General features: G+C 41.1%; 2 protein-coding genes and 1 long non-coding RNA gene across 5 annotated transcripts in view; 1 reads left to right on the top strand and 2 right to left on the bottom strand.

Annotated features, from left to right (window-relative positions):
• Positions 1-319: 319 nt before the first annotated feature.
• Positions 320-12404, bottom strand: lrit1b (leucine-rich repeat, immunoglobulin-like and transmembrane domains 1b). 3 transcript variants are annotated; one of them, XM_057826042.1, is made up of 6 exons: positions 12101-12404; positions 8293-8391; positions 3310-3391; positions 2446-2906; positions 1983-2288; positions 320-1848 (listed from the first exon to the last, which is right to left on the bottom strand). In XM_057826042.1, the coding sequence occupies exons 3-6, from the start codon at positions 3375-3377 to the stop codon at positions 791-793; spliced, it is 1893 nt and encodes a 630-aa protein (XP_057682025.1). In that variant the 5' UTR covers positions 3378-3391; positions 8293-8391; positions 12101-12404; the 3' UTR covers positions 320-790. The 3 variants fall into 3 exon arrangements, with proteins under 3 accessions (XP_057682025.1, XP_057682024.1, XP_057682023.1); XM_057826041.1 differs by lacking the exon at positions 8293-8391; XM_057826040.1 differs by lacking the exons at positions 8293-8391; positions 12101-12404 and having other exon boundaries at positions 3310-3567.
• Positions 11887-15335, top strand: rgrb (retinal G protein coupled receptor b). Its single transcript, XM_057826047.1, has 7 exons — positions 11887-12157; positions 12227-12383; positions 14001-14122; positions 14374-14527; positions 14605-14722; positions 14800-14913; positions 15000-15335. Exons 1-7 carry the CDS (start codon positions 12082-12084, stop codon positions 15144-15146), a joined length of 888 nt encoding a protein of 295 aa, XP_057682030.1. The 5' UTR covers positions 11887-12081; the 3' UTR covers positions 15147-15335.
• The window catches only part of LOC130909496 (uncharacterized), a 36124-nt gene continuing 32718 nt past the window's right edge, over positions 14232-17637 (bottom strand). Inside the window, exon 3 of the long non-coding RNA XR_009061760.1 lies at positions 14232-14732. This is a non-coding gene — a long non-coding RNA (uncharacterized LOC130909496). The remainder of the gene's footprint in view (positions 14733-17637) is intronic.

Raw genomic sequence — 17637 nt, 5'->3', positions numbered from 1 at the left:
GTATCTGACCTCGATAAATTGTGTTGGCGCAGGTTCTATTAGCGGTTGCAGTCTCATTTGTATTCCTTTAGCTACTGTATGCAGTGTACCTTAAGGCAGGACAATGGATTGGCTCTTGGGCTAAAAGGCTTTTGTATTCTTGAACACACCCTGGAATTTACCCGATAATGGTACATGAATGCAGATTGCGTCTTAAAAAGCAGAAATTGATTCCATCTGTACTTTGATAACACCAAACGTCCTTTTGTTTCATGACGTCCCCTTATTGCTTCAACCAAATGTAATAACCAAACATGTATATATAAAACATTTATTCACATACAGTTATTTCATGTACATATGCCCCAGTTGACAATATATTTACATATTACAAATTGTGCAAGTTGTCAAGAGTTTTGGACAGAAAACCTGGCACGTGACGACAAACAAAACAGTCTAACCATCGCTGGTCTTTCTAAATAAATTATATTCATGTAAAGGTTTTTGCACAGTGTACAGGTTATATTGGATAAAACATGTTAAGGTTGAAAAGTTGACATTTTCATCTTTTATCATGAGGTCCCACACATTTATAAAATTAACAATATATTATATAACCATTTCACTGTGTGTCATTTCCCTTTTTTCTGTCATGTATAATATTTTGTGTTTTTCCAACAAGGCTGATAAGTTATTTCATTCAGTGGCAAATAAGCTGTCAAAGTCCTTTGGAGATCCTCCAAGGAGGAATCAATTTTCACTACTCCAGTCTCAAAGTGCATCTTCCAGAAGTTGAGGCAAATGATTGGTTCTAGCAGAAGTACTCATTAGGTGGCCCCTCAGTCCTGGTTATAGCTTCTGAGTCAACACTTGACCTCGCCGAAAGCAACCGGTTGGACTCATCTGGGTTTAGCCGTGTCAGAAACTCATTTTCCATCCCTTTAGTTTTGGACCCAGGGCCTAGAGTCTCAAATGTGACGTAAGAATCTTGTATTTCCTTGGACGGTCTGCCCAGGAGCTTTTGGCAACGCTTCTTGATGGCGCCACAGCACACAATCAGGGTGAGGGGCACAGCGATCACACAGGCCACGGTTATGACAACCACATTAATGAGCTTCTGGGTGCCGCTTGCGCTAGCTGCCTCATCTGTTGAGAAGATTACGCACTGCTCCTTTCTCGGGATCAGACCTTTGACGCAAACGCAAGCAATGTACTTTGTTTTTGGCACCAGGCCGTCAATAGTGATACGGTTTTTGCCCGCTCCGACGTTGATCCGTCGCATGTCGCGCTCGCCGAATACAGCATACAGGACACTGAATTCGGTGGTGTTTGTGGCCGTCGGGGCTCGCCAGTTCAACGATACGGTGTGGTCGGTATCACCGATTACCTTCACAGAACGTACAACCCTTTTCTCCGGGGCTTGCTGTAAGGACGAGGCGTTGGCCACCATGTTACCCAAAGCCCCTTGATCCGGCTTTCGAGAGTTCGACCCTCGGCCTCGTCCTCGAGATCCAGAGGAGACGCTGTAGCTCTCGACCTCGTATTTCCCAGTGACCCCTTTGCCATTCAGGGGTTCGATGACAGGCTTACCTGGTGCTGCAGTCGGGGGAGGGACATATCTAGCAATAAGTTTTTCTTGATATGCCGCTCTCCCGATACCACTAGTCTTCTTCCTTTGTGGTCTCTTAGCGATGACACCCCCTGCTTCTTCAGACCGAAATGTATCTGTGATGACCAAGGATATGATAGCATCTGCGGTGCCCACAAAGTTGGTTGCTTTGCACACATACTTTCCCGAATCTCTGTATGAGACTGCGGGAACACTTAGAATGGACCAAATGATGCCCTCCTTTGAGATCTCCTGTTGAACTGAAAATGAAGAAATTGTTGTCAGGGTTAAGAAGATTGGCACAAAGAGAATAACTTTAATCCTTTTGACACTCTTGCAGAAATAGATGCTGTTCTAATGTTAGCTCCTCTGGATTTGGTTCAGGAGAACTTACTAGTGCCGTTGATTTTCTTGCCATCGGCACGGTTCCAAGAAAGTTCAGGGATTGGAACACCGACTGTGCCGCAACGAAGCAGGACGTTGTTGCCCAGCGAGCTACGGACCCGCGCGACGGCTGTATGCACCCGAGGGCCCTGACATCGTTGCAGCTCTGCTTCAGTGAAGAAAACCCCTGACAGACTTTCTGGGTCAGCACATCGGAGCCTGGGGTCTATTAGAGCTACTGATGACCTTGGAGATTTCTGGAACTGGACCAGATCATAAAGACGGCAGTCGCACAACCACGGGTTGTCATGGAGCCCTGAAAATCAAGTGTCGTCAATGAGACCTGGTTGAATGCGAGCTATTTTAACCATTCACGCACACAACTACTAAAATTAGACTAATCTGCCCTAAGTGCAGGTGAAAGAAAAACATGGATGTTGTGAACCAGCAGCCGTATGGCAGTGAAAACTCACCAAGAATAAACTTGGAGGAATCGGCATCTTGAAGCGGTTTCACGTTTAGCCAAAGTGAGAGAACATCTGCAGGGAGAGTGGTCAGAATGTTGCTGGACAAATCCAGATAGGTGATATTTTTTATGAACACGAGAGCCTCAGCAGGCATGCTGGATATCTTGTTGTTGTGCAGGTCAAGCAGCCTCAGGTTGGGCATGTCACTCAATGACTCCCACGGGAACGAGGTAAGGGCGTTCCCGTCCAGCCTGAGCTCGTCCAGGTTTGTAAGACCCCGAAAACTGTCCACACTGAGAGAGTTCAGGGAGTTGAAAGACATCCAGAGGAACTCCATGCTGCTGAGGTAGCGGAAGTTGCCACTAGAAATCCTCGTAATGGCAGTCTTCTCAATTCGTATCTTGGAGGTGTCTGCGGGGAAATTTGTAGGAATGACACTGATCGCGGGATCATTGCACAGGACGCTTCTGCAAGAGATATTAAGACAATAAAACAAGTTAGATAGGTCTTGATTTTCAGCTGTACAAAGTAATATGTGTTTTCACTTGCAAACTAGAGAATAACAATTATCTGTCAGATCATACTATTATTGATGGTAGAAATTAATTTGATTTCCTTGCAAGAAATGTATTCTTTAGAATCGGAATTGTAACAAAATGCAGATTAACAGTTGCATCTATTTGAAATAAACAGTTCTGCAAAAGTAGTGGCCTATTGTCCAGTAACAAGGAAAGGAGATTAAAGAGCAACTCCAAGTTAATCCTCCACTACTGAATTGATGAAAGCAGAACCGGACAGTCAATTTTGCACGCAAGATAGGAAAAGACAGTAAATCAATAAATAGGATGAAGTAAAAATTGTCATCTTCACCTGGCTTTGGAACCATCACTCAGTTTGTGGAAGAAGCAGCTACACTGTGCAGGACACGACGTGCTCATGAAGGGGAGAACAACTAAAGCCACACAAAAAGCACAAGAAAAATGTCGACTCATTTTGGTTCCCACGAGGCTTCTAAACGCTACAAACTAGTTCACTACGAAATAAAAATCCTAAAAAAGTGGTTGTTTAAGGGGAGGTGAGATGCATGGTGGTCCATCTGCTCCATTCTGCTCCGCCTGCTGACAGTCCTCAGATAAAAAAGGATGCGCTAGGATTAGAGGAGCAGGAGAAGGAGGAGTTTACTTTGGGGTTATTTTCATTCACACGATTACACCGAAGCGATCCTGGAAGCTGATAGGCTCCACAGTTGTTACTTTCATTCTCTTTCCAGTGTTGACATTGTTCGAATAAGCACAACTGGAGGCTGCTGGAGCATCCTCAATAGTCTTGAATGATCATGATTCAAAAATGTATTTTTCTGATTTGTAGTGGGATTATTCTTGAACATTTTCCAGAGAAAAATGGATTTTTTAAAAATTTTAATTACACCAACTCTGTGTGAATTGTCCTGCTATTTTTGTACATTCATACAAGCAGTGTTTGCTAATTGCAGACCCACCACCAGCTGGCAGCAGAGCCAGTTTGTTATTTATTACTGTATACTAGTATTGATCAGAGCTCAAATTACCAGATTTTCTTTAATATATATTACAAAAATATTGTATATATCATTTTAGTTCATTGGAAGAGGATTTAAAAATTGTTGTCTCATAGTTGCATGGCGAATAATACAGAATCTTTATGGTTCGCTGACCAAAATATGTCAACAGTTGTGAAAAAAAATCATTTAAAAACAAAAAGAGGGCAAATCCCCAAATCCAGTCATCTGTCTGTATTTTTCCCCCGTTCATTCTTTTCTTTTCCTTCATTCATTTCATTTAATTCCCTGCAAAAACAAATCTTCAACCTCAAGTTGTAGTAATAGAAGTAATAGAAGAGCATTCATACTAAAACATGTTTTTTGTCTTCACCTATTGGAGATTTGAACAACAAGTCAAATATTTTGGTTATCAAATTGTTCTATACAAGTAAATGTCAAAACAATCTCATTGTGGCCTTTTTTCCAATTTTTTACAGGGTTTAGGGATCGCTACAATTGCACTGCTGCACCGCCCCATGTCCAACGGGACATGTCATTAATTCATTTGTTGATGAGTTTATGTTAATCTGTGTGCAGATTAATGCAATCTGCAATCAGCGTTCCACCACACAATTTCAGAAAGAGGTTTCAGAGCAAGCAAAGGGCCCACTTTTCAAAAGGTTAGGATCCAGGTCACCCGCAACCCTCCTGAGGCCAAGTAGTAAAGAAAATGGACGTGTGGTAGTCAAAGATCTGTGTTTGGATTGCGACGAGTAACCAGTTCGGGGTGTACCACTTATCACAAATCAGCAGAGTCGGGGTGTGGCAATATACAGTGCCTTGCAAAAGTATTCGGCCCCCTTGAATCTTGGAACCTTTCGCCACATTTCAGGCTTCAAACATAAAGATATGAAATTTAATTTTTTTGTCAAGAATCAACAGCAAGTGGGACACAATCGTGAAGTGGAACAACATTTATTGGATAATTTAAACTTTTTTAACAAATAAAAAACTGAAAAGTGGGGCGTGCAATATTATTCGGCCCCTTTACTTTCAGTGCAGCAAGCTCACTCCAGAAATTCAGTGAGGATCTCTGAATGATCCAATTTTGTCCTAAATGACCGATGATGATAAATAGAATCCACCTGTGTGTAATCAAGTCTCCGTATAAATGCACCTGCTCTGTGATAGTCTCAGGGTTCTGTTTGAAGTGCAGAAAGCATTATGAAAACCAAGGAACACACCAGGCAGGTCCGAGATACTGTTGTGGAGAAGTTTAAAGCCGGATTTGGATACAAAAAGATTTCCCAAGCTTTAAACATCTCAAGGAGCACTGTGCAAGCCATCATATTGAAATGGAAGGAGCATCAGACCACTGTAAATCTACCAAGACCCGGCCGTCCTTCCAAACTTTCTTCTCAAACAAGGAGAAAACTGATCAGAGATGCAGCCAAGAGGCCCATGATCACTCTGGATGAACTGCAGAGATCTACAGCTGAGGTGGGAGAGTCTGTCCATAGGACAACAATCAGTCGTACACTGCACAAATCTGGCCTTTATGGAAGAGTGGCAAGAAGAAAGCCATTTCTCAAAGATATCCATAAAAAGCCTCGTTTAAAGTTTGCCACAAGCCACCTGGGAGACACACCAAACATGTGGAAGAAGGTGCTCTGGTCAGATGAAACCAAAATTGAACTTTTTTGGCCACAATGCAAAACGATATGTTTGGCGTAAAAGCAACACAGCTCATCACCCTGAACACACCATCCCCACTGTCAACCATGGTGGTGGCAGCATCATGGTTTGGGCCTGCTTTTCTTCAGCAGGGACAGGGAAGATGGTTAAAATTGACGGGAAGATGGATGCAGCCAAATACAGGAACATTGTGGAAGAAAACCTGTTGGTATCTGCACAAGACCTGAGACTGGGACGGAGATTTATCTTCCAACAGGACAATGATCCAAAACATAAAGCCAAATCTACAATGGAATGGTTAAAAAATAAACGTATTCGGTGTTAGAATGGCCAAGTCAAAGTCCAGACCTGAATCCAATCGAGAATCTGTGGAAAGAGCTGAAGACTGCTGTTCACAAACACTCTCCATCCAACCTCACTGAGCTCGAGCTGTTTTGCAAGTAAGAATGGGCAAGAATGTCAGTCTCTCGATGTGCAAAACTGATAGAAACATACCTCAAGCGACTTGCAGCTGTAATTGGAGCAAAAAGTGGCGCTACAAAGTATTAACGCAAGGGGGCCGAATAATATTGCACGCCCCACTTTTCAGTTTTTTATTTGTTAAAAAAGTTTAAATTATCCAATAAATTTTGTTCCACTTCACGATTGTGTCCCACTTGTTGTTGATTCTTGACAAAAAATTAAAATTTTATATCTTTATGTTTGAAGTCTGAAATGTGGCGAAAGGTTGCAAGGTTCAAGGGGGCCGAATACGTTTGCAAGGCACTGTATCAATATGGTGATATATTGCAATACTTTTATCCCAGTAGGTTATCGATATGCTCCTTCCAATAATTGATATATCGGTTTAAAAATATATCACTGTTTATTAAAGTGCCTTTGACACGAAAAAGCATGTTTATTTCATAATACACGCGGTATTTTATGCTCCTGAATGAGATGGACCGCTTGGATGTGTGTGGAAGCGATCGCTATATTTATTTAAATTTTTTAATCCTGCGCCATGAAAATGAGTGACTTCCGGCAACAGTCTCGAGTTGAGAAAGAGGGCGCTGTGACGTGTACGGAGGAAGGAGTCCTCTTCACTATACAGCCGTACTGTTGTATGAGAAGGACTAAGGATTCAGCTGATTTTGCGGATTAATACGTTTATTTTTCGCATCACACCTGCCAAACGGCTGCAGAAAAATCTTGCTGTACGAGGGAGAGGCGTATGCGCCTTTTTGGGGTTTCAAAAGATTCCCATTTACCGGTGGATATTGGCCAAAACAAGACAACACATGTTAGCTGCACAACATCTGCAGCCGCCCTCCTCCACTGAGTGTCTCGCTGTTTACGACTTCGCCGTGTAGTAAAGCATTATTTTGCCATATTCGTGCTGACCATTTGGCAGCTACACGTTCCTCTGACGTCGGCCGGTTTGTTCTGCGGTCATTGTCCAGCTGCTTCCCCGGCGAGTTCTCCTGTCCGCAGTTGCAGGGGAACGAGCTGTAAATTGCTCTCCGCCGGGCGGTTTGCCGACTGACACAGACAATCAACAACCCGGTCATCATGTGAATGTGGTCATCATGTGAAATGTTCCGGGATAGTTATGTGTGATTTTCCGCTTCGAAGATTTTGAAACATCACTGGGTTCAGGTTAGCATGTCGGCTAGCTGTCACGCCTCTTGGTTTGTTTACATTCTCCGAAGCCGGGGAAGGGAAATGACATAAGCCCGATTTAGGTGGCATAAAATATCATTCGGGAGGTGCGACAGTAAAGGTGAAGTCGACAGTTTTGACCATTATGGAGTAATTTTGCCATGTTGTCTTGAATAAATGCATTTTTATGATTTCCTATTCCATTTAGCACAAGACTGTTATTTGTCATGACCATGCCATTTATTTAGCCACTGGGGAAAAATACTTGATTAAAAAGAATATCTTGTAAAAATATTGGAGTAGAGAGACTGAAACAATGACATTTTGCCGCTTTCTTTGTAGCGTTTTCCCCGTTGTGAATAATTCCCCCTCACTGGGCTGCATACTAAATCAGATGAAATCGTGACTCCGCAGATGTCATTCACCTGTTGGGGACGCTAGAGCCCTCTAATGGTAGGCGTGGCAGATTAAAACACTAATTTCTCGTCATCTGCGCTTTGCTAGATTGTTGTATATCGTCGAATCGTCTCAAAATATGATACTATTTCACATACTAATCCTACTTCAGACTTTTTTTCTCCTGTCGTACGCACTTTAAAGGTACCAACAGGTTACTACCAAACTTTTCCACTAGAATAGTGTCTAAATTATGGATGCAGCTATCGATTATTTTAATAGTCGATTAATGTATGAATTAGTGAGTTTGAATAATCGCTTTAAAATGATTATAATTATAAAATACCTGAGCTTAGCCTCAAATGGTATAAATAAATAAATGAGGATCTAAGTACAAAAAAAGAAGAATTGGCTAACTTGCATAGCAAAAGTCCGCTATCTTAAATGCTATAAAATGCTAACGTTTTTTTTTTATTTTTTATTTTTATTTACAATGCTCTTGACAAATCTTTCGAACACATATTCCCACAAAAAACGACGGCTAATTATACTTATAAACTAAATTACGAATGCATAAATAAACATCTTGAACAAAAACGTACCTCATGTTGGTCTTAACAGGGAGCAGCTGGTTTCACCCATGTTAAATGAGGTATGTCATACTCAACGTTGCCACTAGAGGGTAGTGTATCCACCCAAATCTATAAAAGTAAATGCAAACACTTTCAAAACAAGCCATTACGACGCCACTACAATTAAACGAATACTTGAAGCAGCAAAATTTAATTCGAAGCTTTTTTCTAATCAAATTAATTGAGTTAATCGATTAATCGTTGCAGCATTAGTCTAAATTAACTCACTGGCTGCAACTGACGGCGCTAGACATCCTTTTCATTTTGACTCGGAGGAGACGAATGGACATGAGTACTCAAACATGAGCATACAGAGCCAGTCCTCCAAGTTTAAATGAATTGGACGTATTTTGTATTATGTCAAATACTGAGATCATGGCACAACTTTTAATACGGAGGTGGATTGCATTTTGTGGCTGGTTTACCACCGGCCAATGACCGTCTTGTCGCACACACCCCCGCCGGGAGAGCACTATAAACGGCTTATTGCCCTCTTTGTGTGCCCGCTGTTCTGTCAAATTTTCAACCCCATAAAAAATTGCAATATTGAGTTAAAAATTGCTGCGAATAAAGCGATTACAAAGTAAACACTACAAACTTTAAATAAAGGACTATTTACGTACGTTTGATCATGGACTGACATGTAGAGAAGTTCTCCTCTGATATATCCTGCCATGTTAGCTGCAAAGCAACTGCAAGCCACTCTCTGTTTATGTCTTCGCCGTGTAGTAAAGTATTATTTTACGCCATATTCTTGTTGACCATGTGGCAGTTACGCGCTCCTCCGACGTCGGCCGGTTTGTCCGGCGGTACTCTCCAGCTGCTTCCCCGGTGAGCTCTCCTGTCCGTCGCAGGGCCAACGAGCTGTAACATGATCGCCGCCGGGAGGTTTGCCGATCGGCAAAGCCAATCGACAACCCTGCCGCCGTGTGACATAATCCAAGCTAGTTTTGTGTGATTTTTCGCTTCAAAAAGCGAAAATAAGACTTTGCGACTTTACTCGGTTCGGGTTAGCATGTCGGCTAGCTGCCAGGCCTCTTGGTTTGTTTACATTCTCCGAAGCCGGGGGACTGGGAAATGACAAAAGCCTGACTAACTACCGAGGTATAATGTAGCGTTCGAGAGGTGCGACAGTAAAGGTGAAGTCAACAGTATTGACCATTATGGAGTAATTTTGCCATGTCGTACTGAATAAATGCATTTTTATTATTACATATTCCATTTAGTACAAGATTGTTATTTGTCATGACCAGTGTTGTCACAGATTACTTGAAAAAGTAATTTAATTACTGATTACTGATTACACCTCAAAAAAGTAATCTACTTACTGTACTGATTACTTCATTATCAAAGTAATTAAGTTACTTTAAAAGTAATCCATCAGTTACTTTTTACCCATTTTTCTCCCGTTGCCACCTCAACATAAGAATGACAACAGAAAAATGTCATCACATGTAATTGACTTTCTGATGATTGAATTTAAAGGGGAATATCAGAATTTCGCGCTAGCTTAGCCACTCGGGAGCCCTGAAACTAACAAATATCTGACAAAGTGCTTGGAATTTGTTGAAATCAACTCCACCGACCAATTAAACTCCACTAACTCTAAGTTTAAGCCTAATGTCAAATCGTCTGAATTTCGGGTTATAGTTAACAGCATATCAGTGCCAATGTAAAACAATGCAAACTGACGGCACAATAATCAACAACACACAAGTGGATTGTACAGAGCAATAAACACAAAGGTGGTGGCGGGCGCAGATGCGCGTGCAGCCGTGCACATTAACAACCCGGAAGTACTCCTCTCAACACACGCGGTCAATTTGGCCACAAAACGTGGCGGCAACTAAGCACTTTACACTCAATCTGACTTACAACACATCCCACAGATGCTAAACGAACACATCACCTCACGGCATAAAAGTGCAACACGCATATGATGTAAACAAAGCTTGCAAACTTGGAGCAATGACTGCCCATCATTGCTACGGCGAAGTTTCGAAACGGCCGCACATGTAGGGGGTCCAATCTTTTGCTGATACACTCCAGAATGAAGGAAAAATACTCTCCTTCATTAATGGATATCCACAGATCAACATTCCCTCGCAACGTCTCAACACTCGGCACGAATGTCCCCCCGCCTCAGTCCCACAACACGTAAAGCGAGACTAAAACAGGAAATAGGTAAGAGGATGTCATGGAAACACGTACCGGGAACCTTTTAGTTTAGCATTTTCTATTCAAAATGCTCTTCGTACATGACTACAATATTCTTCATTCTACATACGTTATGAGGCAATGAAAAAATAGTAACGCAGAGATACTAAGGAAACTAACTTTAATCAGATTACTGGTGTAGAAAAATGAACGCGTTAGATTACTCGTTAGTGAAAAAAGTAATCAGATTACAGTAACGCGTTACTAACTAACGCGTTACTGACAACACTGGTCATGACCATACCATTTATTTAGCAATTGGGAAAAATACTTGAATAAAAAGAATATCCTTTAAAAATATTGGAGTAGAGACTGAAATAATCACATTTTGCAGCTCTCTTGGTCGCATTTTCCTCGTTATGAATAATTCCCCCTCAATGGGCTGCATACTAAGGGGCAGTTTACATGGAAACTCTGCGACACAAAGACGCAATGACTGAGTTGGGGACTCGCCTCGCGTGCATATGGTGTCGGCGAAGACGGAAGGCGAAGACGAAAAATTCTGAATCCTGCCTCCAAAGTGGAAGAATCCGATTGCGGGGGGTTGAGGGGGGCTTCCTCGGCATGCATATCAAAGGCTCCTGCAGCGCGAGACCGCGTCGTTAACGTCAGCACTCGTACACGTACACGCGTGCGCAGCGGTGCTACTAAACATTAAAAACAGCAAATATGGCGGAATGTCGGCTTTAATTTACTGTTTTAATAATATTTTTAAATTAAATATGTTGAACGTTTCAATTTTTGTGCCTTTTTGAGCAAAAGAAAAACAACATTGCTTCAAGTGGGCGGGCATATTTTTTTTCCGGGCTGAGGGAGCTTGGTGGGGTCAAAGTGCATCATTCTCTGTCGCCCAGAAAATCTGCATTGCCCCCTAGGGCCTGGCATGAATACGACATCGTTTTCATGCGGAATCGCGACATTGTTCAAATGGAGACGCAAATGCAAAGACATTTTTCGTATTCTCAGAGAGTCACCATGTAAAGGGCCCCTAAATCATATGAAACCATTCTCCCGCTGACGTCATCCACCTGTTGGGGACCCTATAATGGTAGGCGTGGCTAAACAGCGGATTAAAACACTAATTTCTCATCATCTGCGCTTTGCCAAATTGTTGTATATAGTCTAGTCGTCTCAAAATATGATTCTAATTCACATAATAATGCTATTTAAGACTTTTTTTAATCCTGTCGAACGCACTCTTAGACATTTTATATTATTTACATGCTAACATGATCAATTTTCATTTTTTCCATCATACATAATTGGGGCACCATTTTACTCATGAGATAAAGAGTCTCAACCTTCTTGAATAAATCAGAGCAAAGGGTTCTAGTTAGGACATTCTTAGGGGGATTGCAGCAACACTGAGTAACAAATCTTAAGCACATTGTTCTGTTTTGTTTCACCCTCCCCTTCATGTGACAGGAGTTCAACACAAAGCTTCACTTTGTGGGGGTAGGACGTCACCAGAAAGGTTCATTCAGTGTTTTAAGGAAGTAAAAAAGTTCAGTGGGGAAAAGACCAAAAGTTGTGGTCATCATCATGGCGGCGTACACGTTACCTGAGGGTTTTACCGACTTCGATATGTTCTTGTTCGGCTCGGCGCTGTTTGTTGGCGGTAAGTAAAGGCGAAGAGCCTGGTTGTTGTTTTCGTCAGTTACCACGAGTGCTGTCCGTCCGCCGACAGGTGTCCTCGGGTTCCTCCTCAACGCAGTAACGGTCGCCTCCTTCCTGCGAGTTAGGGAGCTGAGAACCCCAAGTAACTACTTGATTTTCAACCTGGCACTGGCCGACATTAGCCTCAACGTGAACGGACTTACGGCCGCCTACGCCAGCTACCTCCGGTACGACCGAACTCGAGCCATTTGCGGTCAAATGTCGTCAATATTTAATAGAGGGAGACACCCAAAAGTTGTCATGAAGTTAAGTTTTAAGTAACAGCAGCATATTTCACAGTTTTGTGAATACTTGTTGAAGAAGCAGGTTTCGAAAGACATTTTGTAATTAAGTACGTGTAACAGGACAGCTGTGCATTAGTAAAATAAAATGAAATAAATAAATATGATTTTTTTTTTTTTTTTAATGGCGGAGGGGAAAAAATCAACACTCCCTGGCCTCATCTTTTACCACTAATTTGATTTAAAAAAACGGCAAATCCGACTACCGTAATTTTCGGACTATAAGGCGCTACTTTTTCCCCCTCATTTTGAATCCTCCTTATAGTCCAGTGTGGCTTATTTGTTGATTTTTTTTTTATTTTTAATAGGTAACACTATATTTGACAGCGGCATCATAAGACTGCCATAAGACTACTATTATTTACTTACTCACTTGTTTCTTTCTACCACTATAATGGGAATTAGTCAGGGCCGGATTATGGGGGGTCTTGGCCCCAGGGCCAGGAGTTTGCAAAGACACACCAGTAACTGAAGAAATAATTAGTACAGAACATGAATTTTGATTGTTATTTATATCTGTGGCGCTGAAATGCATGCTTGGAGGCATGTTGGACGAAAACAGTGTTGACAATAGGTGGCAGCAGAGGTTGACTGTCTCCCCCAAGGGAGCAGTGATGGCCAAAGAAAGCTTCTTGAAGCAATGAAGCTTTGCAATCAATTGGTTCAAAGCTTCATGGTGGTTCATTTGGTCTTATGGCAGTCTTATGATGCTGCTGTAAAATAATGTGTTCCCGGTTGACATCTTTTGGTGTAAATATCCAATAAAACAGTGAGGAAAGCTGCGGCTTATAGATCAGTGTGGCTTATCTATGAACAAATGCCATTTTCCTGTAGAATATGGTGGGTGGCGGCTTATAATCAGATGCGCCTAATAGTCCAGAAATAACATATGTGTCAACCATTTTTTGTGCATTTTTGGCCACACCTCTGCATCGGAACTGCAATAAACGACCAATCCATTTTAACTGGGATGGCTGATATTGAGTGATCATGTTTCACTGCCATTGACGGGATTAGACGTCCGATCCCATTTTATCATGCAATCGCTGCCAGGCCTCCAAGTCAAAATTGATTGGCCGTTTATTGCCGTCAGTTTCAGCCAGTGATAAAATGCACTGAAATACAAAACTAAAAATTTCAAACCTCCTGCTATGTTATTGAGGACTTTTATAAAAATTGTGCCATTCAAAAACACATTATCTATTATTATCTAACAGTAATACATTCTGTAATCAACATCCTATTCAATGCATTTCGCTTGTATTACAGTAAAAGCAAATTTGTGTGTAAAATGCCAGGTGCCACAAAGATAATTCAATCTCTTAACTGATAAAACAAAGTGTCCCAATGCTACTTGGAGTCTGCACTCAGGGAAATCAATCTTAAGTCTTTAAGAAGATTACAAGAGGGGGGGGAAATTGAATGTCCAATTGCGGACTTTTTTTCCCCACCAGACCATTTTCATGTTTTTTTACTTATGTTTTTGTCCCCTCACCTATTTAGACATTGGCCTTTTGGGCAGAATGGATGCGCTTATCATGGCTTCCAAGGCATGATTGCCGTCCTGGCGTCCATCAGCTTCATGGCGGCCATCGCCTGGGACCAATATCACCAATACTGCACAAGTGAGCTCAATTTAGAAGATGACCACAAAAGAATTAAAAACAATCAGATTCGTATGGTTCGAAACAATAAGTTTAACCAAAATCATTCAATACAAAAGCAAGACTGTCCTTCAGTGAATAAAATACCAGTAACAGCAATTTCATTTAAAAAAATTAAATGAGAAAAAAATTCTAAACATATTTGGAGTCCAGCTATTTTTCTGTCGGAAAAGAAAAATAATAAAAATTTCTGCTTCTTCGTCTCTTCAAAGGGCAAAAGCTCTTCTGGAGCACAGCCTTGGTAATGAGCACTATTATCTGGATCCTCTCGATCTTCTGGGCGGCTGTTCCTCTCATGGGCTGGGGTGTGTACGACTTTGAGCCCATGAGGACCTGCTGCACTCTGGACTACACCAGAGGAGACCGGTGCGGGAGACAAAACAAAAATAAAAACACAGAGAACAAAAGTTTACCAACAGTATGTTACTGTATATTTTCTTTAGGGACTTTGTCACCTTCATGCTCACCCTGGTGCTGCTCTACTTGACCTTCCCAGCACTCACCATGCTGTCATGCTACAGCTCCATTAATAAACACTTCAAAAAGGTCCATCATCATCGGGTAAGAGCACCTAGAAATCAATTTAAAGAAACATTACATAGTCATTTCAGTGAACTCAAAATTTATGCCGTTTTTAGTTCAACACCAGTTTACCATTGAGGGTAATGCTAATGTGCTGGGGCCCTTACGTCCTCATGTGCATCTACGCCTGCTTCCAAAATGTCAAAGTCATATCTCCGAAGCTACGAATGGTGAGTGACTTTAATTGTAAAATGTCACATTTGGAAAATCTAGAGCTCTCTAAAATGCACACGGGTTGTGCTTTATTCTTTTCCAGGTGCTTCCAGTAATTGCCAAGACAAACCCAATTTTCAACGCACTGCTCTACTCCTTTGGCAACGAGTTCTACCGCGGAGGTGTGTGGTACTATCTCACTGGGCAGAAGATAGCTGAGCCAGACCTGAAGAAGCCTAAGTCCAAATAAGTGGAGAAAATGTTTTTTAACTATTTGTACAGCTTTCATATGTCACTGCAAGGTCTTTCTTCATATGAATGTGCCATGTAGCTTCTCAGAGTAACGTATCAGCCTGCTCCCAATACCCATGTAGAAAGACAAACATCTATGAATTCATAAAAGATGGAAGTGATTGTGGTTTTGTGATAAAGAAATCTTGACTGCTACACACAGTGTTGCCTTTTTTTACTTTCACAAACAAGAGACTGTCTTAACTATCGTAGACACAATGCGCTGATCTGCTTAACGAACTCACGACAGAAATAAGACGCCAAGTCAGTCGTCACACTAACCTACGAGCAAGGGCGTAGGTTTGCATAGGGACATAGCACTACCATTTTTTCAGGATGCTCAAATTGTCCCCACCATCTTTTAAGCAACCTTATTTGCATTATTTAATGACTTCAGTTACCGTATTATTACTATAAGTCGCAGTTTTTTTCATAGTTTGGCAGAGGGTACATCTTATACTCTGGAGCGACTTATGTGTGATTATTTACGGTCGGGTCGGGCCGACTTCTCTCTCGCTAACTTTTTTTTTAAAAATAAATATATATTCATATATTTATACTAAAACGATGTATGGATGATAAATAAAATAAATAGTTTGGACAAAACAGAGAAGGTGCTGTGCATGCCTGCGCATGAGAACGCAGTGGCCCCACTCTCTTTTCAAGCTTCCCCTTGCGCCCTCCATGAGCATCCTGGTATTTCCTTTTCAATATGGAGCAGCTATTGGAGTGAAAAACAAACTAAAGACGGTAATTGAAAAGCAAACAACTGCGGTAGGAGTGGGATATGGAAAGGATTCAAACTGATTGTTCAAGTGGCTATACGGAAACCTGTGTGGGCTTCGCTGAATGTAAACGAATGTGGTGCTTTGGTCTCATACTAGAAATATATTTAACAAACTTTTCCAGTGTTATTTCGTGTAAATGCATTTATAATGATCATAAAAATATGTAGACTATTTAAACATTGAGAAAACTTGCGGTTTTTTTTCTGCCAACTCGATGAGATTAAAATAAATGTCAAATCCACTAATTGGGAAAATTCATTACAAAAGACAGGCTTCAATTTGTTATCATTATGCATATATGCACCGGCATCGTCACAAACGTGATCACACAAAACGCAGCCACGCATTGCATCACCGCATTTCCTCCTTCTGCTAAGTCCTCACAAATAAAACATCATTTTTTTTCTTTTTTTCGGGCTCTTGCCTACAAATAAAACATACAATTTCGGGGGTTTTCAGGCTAGGGTCAAGCAAATAAAGTTAATTGATCGGGCTCGGCCCGCGTTGGGCTTTAATACCCGCGGGCTGGTTGGGTTGGGCTGGATTTTTTTAGGCTTGATCTAACTTCTAGCGTCATTTAATGTTAGCATACCATACACCTATTCAGCCTGTTTTTTTCTATTGTATATGAAATTGCATTTCAAGATGACATGTCTGTTCTTGGTGCTGGATTCTATCAAATAAACGCCCCCCAAAAAATGCGACTTATACTCCAGGCGACTTATTTGTTTTTTTCCTTTTCATTGCGAATTTTTTGGCCGGTGCGACTTATACTCAGGTACGACGTATAGTCCGAAAAATACGGTATATAGGTCATTTAGATTGTGAAAGTTAATTTAGGTCAATACAGATTTATTTTGCATTGATCATTTAGCCTATCAATTAATTAAGTTCATATTGGTGAGAAATGTAGCCCTGACCCCCGATCACCCAGTCTGTTTGGGCTTAAAAATGTCCCGTCCCCAGCAAAAAGTGTACATACAGGTTATGCTGTTGTATCATCCCTACCAATGTTGAGACCAAACCTACGCCCTTGCCTACGAGTGGCATCAGTTGAACCACGTCATAAAATTCGCTGCTAATAATGTTAATTGGTAATAATTTTACCATACATCATTTCAGTATGCAGCATAGTACCTTGATATACAAATTGGTCACCTTTGTGTTTTTATTGCTCCGTCCGTTTGTTGTTGTTGTGTGGTTCCCACGTCGTGAAAGTAGCGATTTGTTTTTGTTCCATATTTTCCATTTTTGTGTGCAGTTATTTTGCCATTTGTCTTTTTCTAACAATGTGGGTTTTATAAGAAAGTGATTGCTAAGAAAAAGCAGATTTTGTCCATTTAATCAAATCACTTAATTAAAAAAAAGGCTTACTGTAATTAAAGAAAAGATACTTCCTTGCATTTACAGTTCAATACTGTGGACTTTTTTCCAACTAACAAAACACATTATTTTTAATATACTTGTTAATTATAGTTTTTTATCATCTTCGTTTGGTGGAGCACTGTGAGATTTGTGTATATTTAAATTACTTGGCACAAAAAAGTGCACAAGCAGAACTTGCAAACTCCACGCTAAGTGGCATAGGTGCAATCCACCAGGCCAAAGAAATCCAGATAAAAAGCAGCTTATATCGAGATCATCCATGTTGAAATTTTCAAT

This window comes from Corythoichthys intestinalis, chromosome 21 (assembly GCF_030265065.1).
Source record: "Corythoichthys intestinalis isolate RoL2023-P3 chromosome 21, ASM3026506v1, whole genome shotgun sequence".
Taxonomy (NCBI): domain Eukaryota; kingdom Metazoa; phylum Chordata; class Actinopteri; order Syngnathiformes; family Syngnathidae; genus Corythoichthys; species Corythoichthys intestinalis.
The sequence above is the reverse complement of the archived record's forward strand: the minus strand, read 5'-3'. Positions and strand labels throughout refer to the sequence as shown.

Excerpts from the sequence above, each read along its gene's own strand:
- rgrb (XM_057826047.1), top strand. The coding sequence starts at position 12,082 with ATGGCGGCGTACACGTTACCTGAGGGTTTTACCGACTTCGATATGTTC. Across the intron at positions 12,158-12,226 it reads CTCGGCGCTGTTTGTTGGCG|GTGTCCTCGGGTTCCTCCTC; the intron begins GTAAGTAAAGGC and ends GTCCGCCGACAG. Across the intron at positions 14,528-14,604 it reads GACTACACCAGAGGAGACCG|GGACTTTGTCACCTTCATGC; the intron begins GTGCGGGAGACA and ends TATTTTCTTTAG.
- lrit1b (XM_057826040.1), bottom strand. The coding sequence starts at position 3,431 with ATGAGTCGACATTTTTCTTGTGCTTTTTGTGTGGCTTTAGTTGTTCTC. Across the intron at positions 2,907-3,309 it reads AGTGATGGTTCCAAAGCCAG|AAGCGTCCTGTGCAATGATC; the intron begins GTGAAGATGACA and ends TATCTCTTGCAG. Across the intron at positions 2,289-2,445 it reads TTCCTCCAAGTTTATTCTTG|GGCTCCATGACAACCCGTGG; the intron begins GTGAGTTTTCAC and ends CTTGATTTTCAG.